General features: G+C 48.9%; 6 protein-coding genes across 6 annotated transcripts, besides 1 other annotated feature; 4 read left to right on the top strand and 2 right to left on the bottom strand.

The window, feature by feature from the left end:
* Nucleotides 1–320: 320 nt before the first annotated feature.
* On the top strand, nt 321–1,387 carry FPSE_00977 (uncharacterized protein; the record flags this gene model as incomplete). The annotated part of the gene is made up of 2 exons (XM_009254097.1): nt 321–474; nt 534–1,387. The coding sequence occupies 2 exons, from the start codon at nt 321–323 to the stop codon at nt 1,385–1,387; spliced, it is 1,008 nt and encodes a 335-aa protein (XP_009252372.1).
* A 234-nt stretch (nt 1,388–1,621) lies between these two features.
* On the bottom strand, nt 1,622–3,367 carry FPSE_00976 (uncharacterized protein; the record flags this gene model as incomplete). Its single annotated transcript, XM_009254096.1, has 4 exons — nt 1,622–2,470; nt 2,529–2,770; nt 2,866–2,908; nt 3,062–3,367. 4 exons carry the CDS (start codon nt 3,365–3,367, stop codon nt 1,622–1,624), a joined length of 1,440 nt encoding a protein of 479 aa, XP_009252371.1.
* Nucleotides 3,368–6,148: 2,781 nt separating this feature from the next.
* Nucleotides 6,149–6,185: a microsatellite.
* Nucleotides 6,186–7,050: 865 nt separating this feature from the next.
* FPSE_00975 (uncharacterized protein) lies at nt 7,051–8,446 on the top strand (the record flags this gene model as incomplete). Its single annotated transcript, XM_009254095.1, has 2 exons — nt 7,051–7,096; nt 7,167–8,446. 2 exons carry the CDS (start codon nt 7,051–7,053, stop codon nt 8,444–8,446), a joined length of 1,326 nt encoding a protein of 441 aa, XP_009252370.1.
* Nucleotides 8,447–9,533: 1,087 nt separating this feature from the next.
* Nucleotides 9,534–10,427, top strand: FPSE_00974 (uncharacterized protein; the record flags this gene model as incomplete). Its single annotated transcript, XM_009254094.1, has 2 exons — nt 9,534–10,193; nt 10,254–10,427. 2 exons carry the CDS (start codon nt 9,534–9,536, stop codon nt 10,425–10,427), a joined length of 834 nt encoding a protein of 277 aa, XP_009252369.1.
* Nucleotides 10,428–10,870: 443 nt separating this feature from the next.
* Nucleotides 10,871–12,405, bottom strand: FPSE_00973 (uncharacterized protein; the record flags this gene model as incomplete). The annotated part of the gene is made up of 3 exons (XM_009254093.1): nt 10,871–12,056; nt 12,110–12,336; nt 12,397–12,405. The coding sequence occupies 3 exons, from the start codon at nt 12,403–12,405 to the stop codon at nt 10,871–10,873; spliced, it is 1,422 nt and encodes a 473-aa protein (XP_009252368.1).
* A 1,513-nt stretch (nt 12,406–13,918) lies between these two features.
* Nucleotides 13,919–16,411, top strand: FPSE_00972 (uncharacterized protein; the record flags this gene model as incomplete). The annotated part of the gene is made up of 1 exon (XM_009254092.1): nt 13,919–16,411. The coding sequence occupies one exon, from the start codon at nt 13,919–13,921 to the stop codon at nt 16,409–16,411; it is 2,493 nt and encodes an 830-aa protein (XP_009252367.1).
* Between the last annotated feature and the right edge of the window lie 565 nt (nt 16,412–16,976).

Below are 16,976 nucleotides of genomic sequence, written 5' to 3'. Positions count from 1 at the left end.
AATATCAAAACAACATAAAATGCGATTTTGAAATAAAAGCTCGAAGAATTGCGTTTAAATGATAAAGTATGAAATGCAAAGGCAATACTAGAGTGTTTATGATCACGAGAGTTTCTATCGATGTTGGCAGTTGCCTTTGCTAGATGGTATAGGGTAAGTTCCAGACATTTGCCCTACATCATGGCCAGCTGTCATGTCGGTCCCAGCTCAACGCTCGCCGCACTCCACTTTGGGTGAAAGCACCATTTCATCGTGATTACCTAGACGCCAGTCGACTTTTATCCTTTCAATACACGTTGTCACCAGAAAAGTATCAAGTCATGACAGAGACAACACAAAGCCCAGAGGATGCTGCTGCTCAGCGAGCTGCCGAGCAGGCCCGTCTTCGCAAGGAACGCCGCGAAGCAAAGCTCAAGGCTGGAGGTTCCGCAAGACTCAACAAGATCACCGGTCTAGGGGGCCGGATTCCAGGAGGTAATAATACACATGCTCTCATCTTATTGTGATTGCTAGATGCTAACAAAATTTTATAGAACCTGAACCTGCTATCGCAACTACCACAGCGACTGACGCTCCCACACCAGCTCCCGCTGCCTCAGCATCTGTAGCATCTTCGACTGCCCAGCATGCGGACCCCGACGAAGTTGACATCTCAGAACACTACTACGAGACCAAGCGCGCTGATACTTCACGTGCGAGTGCCCCCGAGACCCCGGAGCCCAATATCTCAGAAGACCAGTTGCGACAGATGATGCTTGGCTTCGAGCGCGGCAATGGTAGCGGCACTGCAAGCCCTGCTCCTGGTGGCGTCGAGGAGGACCCCATGATGAAGATGATGTCCCAGCTCATGGCTGGTGCAGGACTTCCTGCAGGATCCATGCCACCTTTCCCTGGCATGCCCGGCGCAGTACCTGGTCAAGGACAACCGGTACCTCAAACTGCTGTGCGCAGCAGTGCTTCTACAAACCTTTGGCGCCTTCTTCACGCCATTGTTGCTCTTGGTCTCGGCTTCTACATTGTTTTTCTCACCCCCTTTACCGGTAGCAAGATCGAACGTGAGCGTGCCGCCCTTGCTGGCACAACACCTGCGGATCCCCTTATTGCAGCCGCCGAGCCCGAGATGGAGACGGAGCTCGAGCATCGCAAAAAGCTATTCTTCTGGACGTTTGCGACTGCGGAGACTCTCCTCCTCACAACCAGGTTCTTCCTCGATAGGAGGGGTAGCCCGCCTGCTGGCATCGTGGGCACTGTGATGCAGTTCGTACCACAGCCTGCCAAGGGTTACATTGAAATCGTGATGCGCTATGGTCAAATCTTCACAACAGTGAGAAGCGACATGTTGGCGTGCATCTTCGTGCTGGGAGCAGTTGCTTGGTTCAAGGGATAGCAGACAGGCCGGAGGATTAGATTAATACAGGCAATTGAGTTACAGTTTTACAGTAAAAACAGGATTGGTGTGATGTTTGCGTGAGGTTAATTATACATTATCATTTCGTACAATATTCTATCAAAGTGTGGACCTGTCATACATTGGATATACCGATAATAACAGCAAGAAGAAAAAGTAGCAGGACGGCAGATCAAACCCCTGGGGCCTTGCCCTCTACCAGCTCACCTGGTCCTATGCACTGAGTACCATTTTGAGCATCTTTCCAAAAACACCTCGTACTCGGTCGGGGTTTTCCGAAACGCAGGTAAATACGATCGCTGTGCTGATGGCGAATACTAGCCTCTCTCGCCACTCCTTGTCCAACGAGTATCGTCGAGGTAGGATCGTAGCCAGGGCTCGTGGGGCTACAAACAATGCAATGTCCTTCCTCCGACCTTCCGTCTCGATCAAGATGCTCCAACCACAAAGAAAACAGCCCGTGCCAACACAAATTCCACTGTCCATGTGTTGACGACGCTCAATAGTGGTGCCACCGGGAAGCCGGGGTCCGATGCGTGTGCGGCTGAGACACACACCATAGTAGAAAAGGGTGATAAAGGTTGCGAGAAAACTAGATGAACGGCAAGATGAGACAATGGCCCGGCGCAGAGCTTTGCGAGACGGGTTACGTAGGGCGAGAGCAAGCGTTAGGGGCAAGTATGTGGCCATTGACCACTTCCAGGCTCGAAAGAAGCGACTAATGGCATGATACTCGCACGAAGGTCCGCTTGACATATGAACCATTTGACACGGAATGGGTACAACAACGGCGGGATCTCCCCAGGCAAGGGGCCACTCATAGTCAACGCACATTCCCTGAAGAAGGTGTGCCTGTCCCGTCTCCTTGCCATACTGGAATTCGCCTGTATGACAACGTCGAAGAGCCTCAATGAGACGCAGGTCTACAGAGGCAGCCGACGTGATCCATTTGTTGTAGCTCCGTGGAAGACGTTTTGGATGATAAAACCAAGCCCACATCACAAGGCCTGAGGAGGAGGCGAAAACCAGGGGGTCAACGAATCTGGAAACGAATCGTTCAGTCTATCAGGAATATTAGCAAACCTACATGGGTGATGATCAGAAGAAGTGCGTGCTCTACCTTTGTCCACTTGTTGGAAGCTAGGCGGCGGGCCTTGTGCCTTGCCCAAACATCACCAACAACAACATCGAGGGCTCGAGTAACAGCAAACAGGGTTAGATCCATTGTTCGACCAGCGAACCTGACAGTCTGAGGTTCCGTATTAGGGGGCGATCCTTCCTTCGGCGGTACTGTTTCTGTATATGCTCGGCCCTCGTATGAGTGCAGAAGACGCAGACCAAACCATGCAGCAAGGAATGTAGCTAGCCATCTCGCCAGTCTGAGAAGATCGAGTTAGTAATGGATACCAGTCTTTTGCCGGGATGAGGCTGTACTTGCCTCAAACGACCTGCCTCACTGAGACCTTTGGCAGTTTTCTCTAGAATACTCTTCAAGGGTTCCTTGTAACGTGTTAGCTACGGTCTAGTGCCTATGACATATCGTTCCTTTAGGTATTCTTGGCAACTGAGCACGATGATACAGTAACGGAGAAGCAACGAACGCCATTTCTAGCAAACTAGATGGAAGATTTCACGAAAACTTGTTTTACTTACCTGCAAAAGAGTAGTGCCACCAGCTAGAATGGCGCAGAAAGTTGGGAATCGCTGTGGGTTGAATCCGGTCTTCACTATGCGTATCGCAGACCTGAAGAATGAGCTATCGTCAAGGTCCAGAGAGAGTTGATTGGCTGCTTTCCGCCTTCTCTTAGCAACATGCTGTAACACTAATGTCAAGAGCCGGGGCGCCACGGCAGATGCATAGCCCAAGAGATAGGCCCGAATCAACGGGCGGAGGATCTCGGGGACAGAATCGAGCCTCAGGGGCCCTTTACGGGTAGGCCGTAGATCAAGTACAGGCATAATGCTCCGGCATAAATGAAGATCCTACGCAGGGCTACGGCACCTGCTGCCGGAGACGAGGGTAATTGGCACTCGGAGGTGGGTATGGGCGAAAGTCTTCGCGGGGATACTGTATGTGCTCTATTTCTGACCGGTCAGTAACTGGACTACCCCTGCCAAGGAGGATGAAAAATATAGCAAAGATGGTGTAAAGGAAATCGAAAAAGGGAGGTGAAAGGTCCAGAGCCGGTGACATCCGCTACCTGATGCACTGGCAGTTTGTTCCGCAGATTGGATGTGAAACTTTTGATGACAAGGACGACGAAGGATAGTTGAGGCTGTTTTAATAAGATGAACAATAAGGAGTTGATATGATAACTCCTTCTCTAACGTTGTGTGTGGAGACTTCAAGTTGCCTCGCCGAGCTCTCACTTGAGCCTCGGCTTGATATTCAAGATGTTGCGCGTGAAAGTGCATCGCGGTTCGTCCCCGGAGGACATAGGGCGTGAAATATTCAACGGCTCTGACATGAGCCATGGCAGGGCTGTAGGGAATGTAGCATGCGCAGTTACTTTGTTTGGTGATGGAGCCGCAAATCTTTGGGAGGGTGTAATCAGAGAACTACCGTACACTCACTCACCTGGGGAACGATATCCTTTGAGTAACAACTCCGAAATGGGCTGAAAGTATGAAACGGTCCAGCAAATGCACAATGAGTAAATAAGCCCAGGAGAATTGTGCGGATATCGTCCGAATTGGAGGGGTTGATGATGACGATGACGGTAGTTCAGGGGTTCAGCTCAAGTCAGAGCAGAGAACCGTTTAGTTTAGGACTGTCTAGGTAGGTGCGGGACCTGAAAGAAGTTTCTGATATGCAACGTTGTAGCCGTTAACGGTCGAGGAGGATCAAGTTATTAGGCCAAAGATGGATACTCGTATGTAAAATTAAGTCAAGCTGGCTGAGTGAGTGAGTGAGGTTATCACTAACCAACGCTTTCAGGTACAGGTACAGGTACAGGCATAAGCGTATTTGCATGTGGTCGACAGGGTCCCACTACCTGAGCTCCAGGGCGGCTGTGTGTAATTCTGGGGTACAGGGGTGCCTTGTGCAGCTGCCTCATTAGGATGAAAGCAGGTACACAATATGGGTCTGGTACGTAAATTTTACTCTATGAGACCGAGTTGGAAAATCTTACGATGCTATCACAGACCAAGCAAGCAAGACCTTTTGCTTGAATCTAGAATATCATGGAAGTACTGACGAAAATTAGGAAAGGCTGCGCACTATGCATCAAGTCAAAGTCCCGCGTGCGATAACGAAATTTGACACTCCAGGACTTGACCAACATCTATCTGCATTAGGCTAGAATCATCATTAATACACATTCGCACATGGAATGAAATGTTCTCGAAAACGACCTGCGACAGGGAAGACCCACGCCAAATTTCGGACCTCGAACAGGTTTCGGCTTTTCTTCCTGACCTGATCTCCCCTTGAAGCATGATTTCAGTCGACATCATTCCTTTCTCAGAAGGTCTTTCTTGGACTGTCTTGGCCCCTGTTTGACTTAATCCTGAATATTGCATAGAGTGTTATAACTTGTCGCACGGGCCGATCGTGGTCACGAGTCACGGTATTTGGGAGAGAGAAAAAACAGAGGTTGTGATCGCAAAGTCGAGTAAACAAGGTCCGTCGCGTTTGTCGAGTTTCCGTGGGAAAAGGGCGGCATCGGCGCATATGCTTGACGCTATGCTGATTCAGATGATAGAATTCTGTTGGTTCGCTTCAGCCTCATGATATCGCTGACTAGAAGTAAGTTATGAGTCAAGTGACCAGCAACATAATCTGCAGTCAGTCTGCTGGCTGCTGGGTACTACGCCAAGATGACTAGATTCTCGACCCTCCCAGCAGGCGAAAAATGCAGAGGCAGAACCAATTAAAACTTGGATCACTGTCTGTCCTTTGAGGCTTGGCTGGACGAATGAATGGCAGCTGGAGCTGAGGCGTCGTCAACTGGGTCGCAGAATAGAGCTGTTGGGAGATCTGAAGTCGAAATCGAAGCATGTGATAGTCCCATAGATGCATATGCTGCAGTTGGGGTGGCAGATTATGGATATAAAGATACGTCATAACGATGACCCCATACCGGGAGCCTCGGAGAGCGACGACGAATGTGTTGGTGAGTTTTGCTGGTGGATTGATTGTTGAACAAGACGAGGGAAACCGGGCCTTTTTTATCCTTTCAGTAGGGCTTGAGGCTACTCAACAACACCCGTGATATATTCTCCGAGATACCTTTCAAATCAAGGTTCTTAAAGGCTCAAAACTTTGGTCGACGTCGATAAAAGTTGCAGGTGACACAGTGATCCAGCAGGGAGGTGAGCATGGGGACGCAGAAATAAAGCACGCCAGACTGAGGTATACGATACTTGGAGAAGAGGCGCGTGCAAAGTTCCGAGGCAACCCCACATGGCTGGGACGGTCGAGAAGCTGCCGAGACCAGGTCAACGGGTCCAATTACCGTTCAACTCTCGCTTTCCAATGTGTTTCTCCAAAAACTTGACTACTTTGTCCCCAAGTAGCAGCTACACGCCCGCGGCTTCCACCTTCCGCGCCGTTACCTACATACACGCGAGCAGGGCAGTCACGGTGGACTCCCCACCCGCCATCCCCATCTCCAACTTGACGCCAACACCGTCTGCGCCTACCTAAACCACTTTACCTACCGTGCCGTGCCTACCTACTACTTACTTTAGTAGACTACTGTACATAACATACCCAGGTTAGTACCTAGGTAGTTAACCACCACTTACCACTATCACTACCACCACCTCCACCCTCCTTCCCAACCCTCCCATCCTCTTCTCGGCCACTACTTGCCATTTGACCTTTTTTGCAAGGTATTTTCTAACCTTTCCAGGCCAAATTACAAGTGCTGTCCTATGAAGGTCCGAGCAGAAGAAGCCGGGCCCTAGTTGCTCCTTGTCTGTCCTCGTTCACCTGGGACGCGGGTGTGATGTGACGCATTGATGCACGTCTTTCACCACATGCACTTTCCTTTCCAACTCGTTGTCTTAGTCCCCTGTCGCTCTTGTTCACTTCCGTCTTTTGAGTAAAACCACACAGCTCTGCAATCATACAATCCGGCGATTTCTCTTTAGCTTCAACCTCGACATGCTCTAAACCACAGTATTCCTAGTCATCTCCCGAACCAGCTTAACCGTCTCTACAGTTGCTCGACGTTTATATGAAAAGCACATGCAACGAGAGTGTGCATTTGATATATGCACTCACCCAAAATCCACAAATACCTGCGAATCATTCTTTTCAACATCAGCATTTCGACCTGCTTGCCCTTACATACCAGCGATTCGATTTCCAACGCTCCCACAGCCCGTATTGCTAGTAGCTCCTTTATGCTTCAAGCACAGCGAATCGAATCACGGCTAGCCATCCTGGAGTCTCGTTCTCGCCGACCGCCCGCTGTATACTAGACAGCTACTGGCTCAATTTCTACCTGCATCAACCTTTGACATCGGACGAAGAACTCTACGGCCTGCTACCCCGTCTTCGAAGGCGCTGGGTATCGACACCACGCCAACCAATACTATTAGCTGGTCCAAAATCCTAAAGCCAGTATTCTCAGCAGAAGCCCAATATAAGGAAAGGCGCATCCATGCTCGTCGTACAGCACGCTCCAAGGATGGGTTCGTCGCAACCACCCCCAGACCCTTTTGGGCCTTTTGGCTGTATGTATATTACTTGCCCAAGCATTCTGCCAGAGCCACAGACCAAGATGCTGACTTGAATCTCTACTAGATCAAATGGCTTCTGACCAAGATCCTCCTATTGCCGATCCGCCCGAGCCCGCCCCTGGTGCTCCTCTCTTATCAGAAAATGACAACAAAGTCCTTTCAACCTTTTTCGACGACATGACAACTGATCATTACAACGTGTCCTACGGCGAGGGTCTACACTTCAGCGATAATTGGTTTGATCTTCCTCCACAGTTTATGGGATCTAGTACTTCGTTTGGCCAACAGCCTGGATCTTCGTTGGGCGAACCGTCATCGCAAGGGCTTTCTCATAACATCCATGAATTTCACGGCTTAACATCTATGGGATCCCACATGATGCCTCCTCCACCGCCACCCCCGATCCATTCACAACACCAGAGCGAGCATGGGCGTGCCTCTGATGACGTGATACTTGCGGCCGCGACTCTCGTTCAAAATAATGGTTTAAACCAGCGACATCAGTCAAATGGAGTGGATAATCCAGTGCAAAGGCCAATAGGTCCTCCAGTAGGGCACCTCCGTCATCAGCCATTGGAAGAGTTTCGCGAAGAACACCGGCGCAGTGTAGCAGCCAGCGAGCAAGAGCACTATCCGGATTGGAATATGGGGGCCCATGAGTTGCGCCAGCATCGAGTACCACCCATCGAGTACCAGTGGGGTTCCGATGCCAATTTCAACCAAATTACTTATACTCCAAGCTCAGAGAAGGAAACCAGCGAGTCTCTATCTAAAGATCAATTGGAGATGCTCAATTGCCTGGCCCAGAGTCAGAGTGCCGGCAATACACGGCCTAACAGTCCACTTCAAGCCAAAGCACAACTCCCACATAGTAGACTATCTGAGTTCTCGAAAGTGCAAGAGGTAAACACGCCCCCTAGGAAAAGGAGAAAGAGTAGAAACAGCAAGGATGCGCCAAATGATGAGACACAAGACGAGGCCGGTATCGCAAAGCCTGTTCGAAGGCGAAAACCCAAGGCGGAGCGTGTAGGCTCGATCACCTCACATGTCGTCAATGAGGTTTCTAGCGGAAAGCGTCGAAAGTCGGCGGTCAACGCAGCCAAGTTGTCAAGAGAAAATCTTTCAGAAGAACAGAAACGCGAAAATCACATAAAGAGCGAGCAAAAAAGGCGTACCCTTATCAAGGAGGGCTTCGACGATCTATGCGAGCTTGTTCCTGGACTTCGCGGTGGTGGTTTCAGCAAAAGTACCATGCTTGCAATGGCTGCGGAATGGCTGGAGGATCTACTTAAAGGAAACAAAGCTTTGGAGGCTCAGATTACCACTCTGGAAGAACACCCATGAGCCTCCTTAGTCAGCTGGGGGGATGGTGTGTGCTGTAAATTTATAGACATGCGGCGGGGATAATTCTTTCGAGTTTGGACTAAGGGAGATGGGCGGCCATTTCTCGGTGTGTACCGGCGTTGGTGGGATGAACGGTCTCCCTTTTGGCAGCGAACAGGCTTCAACAAGAAGCTGAACTCAGAGGTTTGCTCTGTTGGCATGGTAGGATACCCAATATGAGTCGTAATAACGATGTACGAATTTAGGCTAGATACTGGCTCGGAGAAGCCACGAGATGAGAGGATATTTTGCTAATGCAATCAACGCAAGAATGAAGGGAGCAGTCAAATTTAACAGTTTCAAGAAATACATACAATACACATATATGTAACATAAACCAATTCGGACTCTGAGCGTTTACATCTTCAAGTGTCTCACGATGCTAATACGAAAAGACTGGGACTTGATCAACAGTGCTAATGATCAATGGCTGTTTCAAATAACGTTAAAGTTGAAGCAAGGACTTCAAGTTATTATGAGCCTAAAAGGAATATATATATATATGGCTAAACATTAAATACGACCGGGCAACTTGTGACTCTGTTCTTTATCCGGTTTGCGCGCGGTGGAGCTTGTTTGAGCCTTTCTTAACACCCTGGTCTGGGTGGTTATGGTTAGCGTGGCATTGTTTGAATGTCCACAAAGGATTTGAAGCCGTTTAAGCTGTGATAGAATCTCAATAATGATTGGCTGTCAAGGGAGTTTCCTTTTCTTTTCCGATACCGTCGGGGACTTGCAGGGTGTTGTACGGGTTGCTACCTTACCTAGTATGAAAGAATCGGGTCGAGAGCAGATTTGAGAAGGTTGTTATCCCCTATGGGTATGAAGGATTGAGAACTTGTCCGAAGTTGATTGATGGATCAATTGATGGTGTCTTTGATTTACTATCGTGTATGCATATATATATAAAGACTGGTATTTCGCTGTAGTATGTAGTCGTTGTTGTTCTGTACTTTTCTTTCAGGAACACTTACACGTTCTCTATTTTAAGTTTTGTTTCTTTTTGGAATACTTTTGAAACTGGTTGTCAAGTATATATTTGTTTATCATGAAGATCTCAACGTCTCTTATCACCGGCATCTTCGCCATCTTCGTCACAACATCTGCATCAACCATCGGTAGACACGAAGATTCCTACCCTAACTTCATTCGAGAGGCCGAGCAAACATGTATCACTCCTGGTGTCATTCCCAACATCACCGGCTCCCAGATCCGCACTGTCGGGGTCGTCCTTTTCCAGGGATTCGACATGATTGATGTCTTTGGCCCTCTGGATCCTCTCCAGCTCATGTCGCTCAGCGTCCAGAAGCTCAACCTTCACCTCATAGCAGAGACACTTGATCCAGTGACCACAAAGCCTGTGGTTATGAACAAGTTCGACTCAAGCTTCTTCCCCACAGTCCCACCGACCAACACTTTCGACGACGAGCTGGACCTTGATCTTCTCATCGTTCCTGGTGGTTCTGGCGCCCGAAACCCGAACCTGCAAGCTGTTACTAGCTATATCGCAAAGATGTTCCCCAAGGTCAAGATCCTGATGACTATCTGCACCGGTGCTGGTGTTGCGGCCAGATCAGGTGTCTTGGACGGACACATGGCAACGACTAACAAGAATGCCTGGGCCACGATGAAGGATATGGGGCCTAAAGTGAATTGGGTATCCCCCGCGCGTTATGTCATTGACGGAAAAATCTGGTCTTCTTCAGGTGTAAGTTCTTGATGCTTCTCGAAAGCTGCTCCATGTTGTCTAACCAGAGACTCACATTAGGTCACTTCCGGTCTGGATCTTATCTTTGCATTCATCGCCACGTTCTGGGGCAAGGAGCAGTCAGAGCGTCTCGCTGCCATAACCGAGCATGTGCCGCGCGAAGCGACTGATGATCCCTTTTCAAAGCACTACAACATCACACCCACTGAGGCCCAGCCCTGCTCTCAACCATAAGCGAGCATTTTGACATCTTGATGCACATATGATGGACGAATGGGCCACCAGTTACCTAGCGTGTGTTGTTATACTGCTGATATGGCCGGGTTTGCTTTTCGTAAACTGCAATATTTGTTGGATGCGCTGTGGCATCAGCTCTTGGAGATCGAAGCTCATCAATGCCAGTTGTAATTCTGGCTCTAGTCGTTTTCTACCGTTAAAGGAACAGGCCATTCGTCAACAGACTGTAATTTAGTAAACATAAATAAGCAAAACCACGAAGTTTCCATTGTGAGAGTCACACATAACCTGGACGGTTTGTAATCCCTTTGCGAGCGTAGTTTTCGTTCGATCCCATTCTACGCCAAATCAGTATGGTACAAATAGCCCTTCTCTCTTCGGGTTTACCCGCCTTCACATTCCAATACCCTTTAAACGCCAGGCTCTGCTAGCCATGATAATTAACTAAGATCCATCTTCTCCTCGCCGTTGCTTACAGAAGCGCCTACTGAAAAGTCCACTGCACCAGTGTTGCCGATTAGGCGCTTCTCCGACTCGGCTACGAACTTGATGCTGCGCGCAGGGTCATAGAAAAGCTGGAAGCTGCGTTGCACGTCGCCGACTTCGACCTGCTTGGCCTTTCGTTTGGCAGAAACCAGTTGCGAAGTGGTGATGAGATTGCTGGCGTAACGGAGACCTGCCTCTTGGCCGATCTTGGTAAGGAGGGCGAGAGCGTCAGGGTGCACGTCAACCTCTTCTTCTTGCGCTCGAATCGAAATAATCTGCTTGATCTCCTCGGGGGTGTAGGAGTGCGTGTTGATGATGGCAACTCGGTCCAAAAAGTCGAGGGGCAATCCGTGAGGGCTACGGTAGTCGGTTCCGCGAATGCGCGAGTTGCCTCTGTTGCTGGCCATGATGACCACGGGAGCCAGATCGTCCTCGAGAGCTCGGTTGATGTATGAGAAGCACTCGATGTCGAGCATGTGAACTTCATCAATGAACAACACACCGGGAACGATCTCAGCCTTGCCCTCTTCCTTCCACTCACCAACCTTGGTGTTGATTTGATCTCGAATCTCGCTGCGAATCTCACCCGTGTCGCCTGAAAAGAGAGCGAGGAAGCCCTGCGTCCTCGAGTTGATGACATCGATCTCGTGAAGAGTGACCGTATGCACGACCTCCTTGCGCTTTTGAAGCTCTCCATCGGGGCATTGAAGAAACTTTGTATCGACGCCCATGGCATCATAGTCGCGAGATCGGGCGTAGGATCGGCCGAGTTTGGTGATCTTGCCGGAAGACTTGTCTATCGAGATAATGTCGCCGGCCATGACGCGCTCCTTGGTCATGGCATCAATCATCTTGCTGCCCATATCATAAACCGCCTCCATGTCGGTTGTCTTGATGGTTAGTTTCCCCTGCTTGGCGCTTCCGGTGACACTGCGATCAATTTGAATCTCAACAACCTCTCCCTCCATAATTTCGCTCTCTTCCTTTATTCGTACACCGATCGATTTTCGGAAAGCTTGTGTGAGGGCTTCGGTCTTGGACATTTCTAGTGAAAAGATTTCTGACGACGCAAGGGTTGTGAAAGGGACGTCGGGGCCGAGAGATTGTGCCATACCCATGGCAATGGCGGTCTTTCCAGTGCTTTGCATAGTTCAGCACGCGTCATATTCAGTTGAAGGGCTGAGCCAACGTACCTAGGGGGTCCTGCAATAAGAACGGCTCGGCCTGCAATCTTTCCTTCCTTGATCATTTGTAGCATGACAGCAGCAGCTTTTCGCGCCTTCTCCTGTCCAACGAGGCCCTGAGACGAGGCTCTGGGCTCCAGAGTTGTCGCATCGACGCCGAGACCACGAATATGAGAATGAGCTGCGATGAGGTTGAGACCTCGGAGGTCCTTGGAGTCTGACACGGTCATCACGGGCTATTGTTTGAAGTCAATGTAAGTAACGAGCCGCGTAGAGGAGAATTCGGTGCAACTTACAGCAGCCATCTTGTCGCGTTTTGTGCGCAAGTAACGTCACGAAATGTAAAAAATTGGGGTATATTGGTTTTGGGGTGGTTGATGGAAGAAGGCCTGGATGAACGAGGCTGGAAGCTACTGGGGAAGGTTGCGCGAGAGCTGCACGAGCCTTTCGCATACAATTGTCAAAAAAAAATGTTAGTACGCGGCTGGCCGACGCATTGACGCCACATCTTCGCCATGCACCGCCACATCTAATCGAGGAGTTCGCACGGACATCTCCGAAGGCAACGTGCATGTACTACCTACTAGATACCAACTAGTACTGCCTGCGCAAAAATATCATCTAATTTGTACTATAAGCATTATAGCGGTGTTTATGGAATTAGAGGTAGCAGTGGCTCCTCCAGACTTCTCTTGTATGATGAACATTTCACCCCAGGTTTTCTCATTGAAAGGCCTTGTTTGTCTCGCGGAATTATGCCTAGGTACCTGGCCCCACTTGAATCGCGAAGCAGCGGCAGTTAGCGCCATTCCGGCCCAATCCTGGGCAAGCACCAAACGCGAAAACTGGGTAGGTGCCTACCTACCTATAACGGGGGTTATCTACAGATTGAAAATTCTGGATAGTACTGTATCACAGTTGTAAAGTCTCAGTAAGGTAGTCAACGTGATATATGGAAATAGAAATTGGACCAATGTTTATTTACTTCGTTATACAGCCTATTGTATCAATTGCCATGTATCATTGAGAACCGTCCACATCTTTCAAGGCTCGGTAGGAGCCGATAAAGCAATTGTCATGCAGCCAAACCCTCGCTCTTTCTCCAAGCAGGAACTAATGCATCAACGTGGTAATACTGTGATTCATCATAAAGAGCAAAAAAAACAAAAACAAAGAGGCAGAGGGTATCAGTAACTTGATTTCTACACGTTACATAATGGACGGAAACAATCAAAAACAATTGCAGGCAACCGAGCTCCTGGGCTCCATTCTGTTAGTGCAGTGCAAACCTATGTTTTTTTCTTTCTCCTATCCTCCTCTCCCCTGACCTCATACTCTCTCTTTCCTCTTTCCTCTGTCAGGTGTCACTTGTCGATTTCTGTATGCTCCCGCTTTCTGTGTCGCCTTTTATTGCTTTTTATATTCTCTTTGTCTTTCCCTGCCCCAACTCCGTGTTGATATTTTCTCCCTCTTCATTCTCTCCTCACTTCTCTATCATCGAACAACGCTCGTGGCTCTAAAACTCTTATTTATCATTGCCCCTCTCCACTTCATTCGCCGCCACTAGATCACTCCCTTTACGCGACGCACCCCGCAATCGTATCTTCCTCACTTCGCTACTCACATCTATCTAGTCGAGTAGCTTGGGTGCTGGGACAAGCCAGCACTGCTGCCTTTCTATTCTTTGGTTCTCCTGATTGCGCATTTCCACGTTTGCAATATAGTCAACGCCCGCTCGTAAACAACCCATATCCGGCATTTGTTCTGCTTCGAATCATCGCCGAATGCTTGCAACCTGACGTTGCTACCAGAGCCGCCATGGCTGGTAGGGACCACCCCGAGCGATCGACTGACTACCGCGATCGATCAACCGACCGATATCGCGGTCTACCGCGCGACTCAACAGACGATTTTAGGAGAAATGGAGGAAGGGAGCCCGACAACTTCGTCCCCAGAAGTCATACTAGTACAACAGGCAATGCTAGTGGAAGCGATGGTGAGAAGGGCGTCCCCGGCTTCCAATTACTAATGGAGCTCTTTGGCGAAATGTCGAACACTCGCGGGGAGCTGATGAAAGCAGAAGCCCGTCTTAGTAGAACTAAGAAGGACCACAATATATCAGCCTCGAGACCGACCGAGTTTGCTTCCTTGGGCCCCCTCAAGCATAAGGAGCTCCAGAGAGGCGAAGAAGAAATAGCCCGGCTGCAACGAAAGCTCGTTCTGCTTTACCCCAAGCTTCAGACCGAGCTCAACTCATACGTGAGAGCGTCGGTGAATCCTGTTACTCAACCAGACACGCCCACATCCATTTGGAACCAATCAGACCTCGAAAAACGATTATCGGAGCTGCACAGATCGATAAACACATTAGGGGAAAGTCGCTTGCAAGCCGAGATCACGGCGCTGCGGGAGGTCTTCGACGAAGAGAAAGAAAAGAACAAAGCTATGGCTAAGGAACTTGAGGCTCAAAAGGAAAAAAGTCAGTCTTTGGAGGAGAAGATCAACCATCTCGACAGAGTGATTCGTGCGATAAAGCCAACGGTGGAGGTACAAGTATCCTCAGAACTTGACAAACAAATTAGGCCCAGGATGACAAGCTTGGAAGACAATCTCAACGAGGGTCTGTCGAATAATGTTGAGGCCACAAAGCAGCTACAAATACTTGTAGATGGTCACACGGAACAACTAGCCAATCTGGCTAGTAAACGTTCAGACAACCTTGTGGCTGGCCCGAGCAGCGTAACAGTCGCTCAAACAGCGGGATCCAGCGTAACAGCACAACTGGTTCGACTTGAGGAAGACCTTAAAATCCGGGGACGGGATATTGATTTCATGATGAAGAATAAGATGGAACCAGCATTATCCAAAATTCGAGACATTGAGAAGTCTGTGGAACAGTCTATGCACGATTCGAAATTCGCGAAATCATTTGTTCAGGTTCAAGCTACTCACATACAAACTCAAACCCAGCAGAAATTATCCATCTTCGAAAGCACTGCTCGCGACCAGGCCAAGAAGTTGGAGGAAAACTTCTCAACCTTGGAAACCACTACTCGCGATCATACCAAGAAGTTGGAGGAGAACCTCTCGATCTTAGAAAGCACCACTCGTGATAAGGCCAAGCAGTTAGAGTATAAATTCTCAACCTTGAAAAGCACTGTTCATGACCAGGCCAAGAAGTTAGAGGAAAACTTGTCCTCCTTTGAAACCACCACTCGCAATCAGACTAAGAAGTTGGAGGAGAACTTCTCAACCCTGGAAAGCGCGGCTCGTGATCAGGCCAACAAGCATAGTAATCTTAACGCTACCGTCACACGCTTGAACTCTGAACTGCAGCTGGCCTTGAAACAGCAGCAAAAACAAACCGACGATTTGGGACAGAAACTCACCTCTGCCTCATCCGCCTCCACAGCTCAAGCATCGGAGCTATCCTCTCTGCAATCGTCCCTAAAAAAGCAGCAGAAGAAGAGCGACTCCCTAGAAAAGACTGTTGCTTCCCTCGAGACCAAGATTGAATATCAGCCGCCTCAAGGTTTTGAGAAACTTGCTGCAAAAATGCAAGAGTATCCGCCTGCTGCCGATCTTAATCGCATGCTGGCGGACTTTCCATCAAGCAAAGATCTCAAAATGCTCATCGTCGACACACCAAAGTTAAAGGAGTCTGTGTCAAAATTGAAAGCATGCAAGACTCCGCCTCCGCCTCCATCACTGCCTAACCCCAATTCTCTAATGACCGAAGAGACGATTACGCAGACTGTTAATTACAAGATTAAGCAGCTGGACATTGCCACAATGAAGGAGATAAGACAGGTGTTCGAGAGCTTCGCCAAAGACATGGACAATCGCCAAGGTCTCACGACAAACTCAATCACGTCATTGAACGACCGTATATTAAAAGTGAACGAAGGGTTGGAGGAGAGCAAACAGCAGGCGAAAATGGCCAAAGAGGTTGGCGAGAGCCTGCAAAAACGTTGTAACGAGCAGACCGCTGACCTTAGAAGAGAATTGGGGGCGTTCGTTGAAAACTTCAACAACCTTCACGCTGGGACAAGAAGGGAGCTTGAAGATGTCCAGTTTCGGATGACCTCGGTACATGACCGGGTGATAAACTTGAACACTAAGAACTGGTTCGACAATATGGCCCAGCACATCCAAAACTACATGCCAAACCATTTCGGCGGGCAACTGAACAGCCTCGAAATAAGGGTTAGCAACCTTGAAGACCACTGCAACGGCCCGGAGATTGCCAACAAGAGGCGCAGAATAGCTAATGGAAGTGGCAATGCCCTAGCGAGGAATGGTACTCTTTAAATTGGATGATGTACGGACCTGTTGCGATTCGTGGAGCCATCATACACGGGCGTTGGTTTGGGCCCCGGGTTGGGTTTTGTTTTGATATGGTTGAGCTAGGTAAAGAACAGAGGAGGGTTGTGACAACTTGAGGCAGCGGCAGCGTTATACCCTTGTTGATACGGCGTTAGGGAAAAGAGGAAGCATCGATATTGATGCGAGATCATGTACAGTCACCTAATTAAATACGATCGATACTCTTGCATTTGAAACAATGCTATTGCGTCCAAGATATATACTTAGCAGTAAGTGAGATAAGGTTCAAGGTCAGTTTGAATAACGGTAAGCGCGGCTAAAGAAACTGAATCTCGATAAATTAAACTTTGTAGGCATAATCATAATGAACGGTTAGATATAGACAGTTTATATTTATTCTAAATACCCAACGTTATAAAAGTACGTTGGTAGTTGAAATGGATATTAGCAGCTAGTGGTGAAAGGGAATAGACCACGCCAGGAACAGACCGGCCAGGGCCCATTGACGGCCACAAGAGGATGGACGGAAATGCCCGATGACATTCCCGTT

Source organism: Fusarium pseudograminearum, chromosome 3 (genome assembly GCF_000303195.2).
Source record: "Fusarium pseudograminearum CS3096 chromosome 3, whole genome shotgun sequence".
Classification (NCBI taxonomy): domain Eukaryota; kingdom Fungi; phylum Ascomycota; class Sordariomycetes; order Hypocreales; family Nectriaceae; genus Fusarium; species Fusarium pseudograminearum.
Note: the sequence above shows the minus strand (reverse complement) of the source record. Positions and strands in the feature narration are given on the sequence as shown.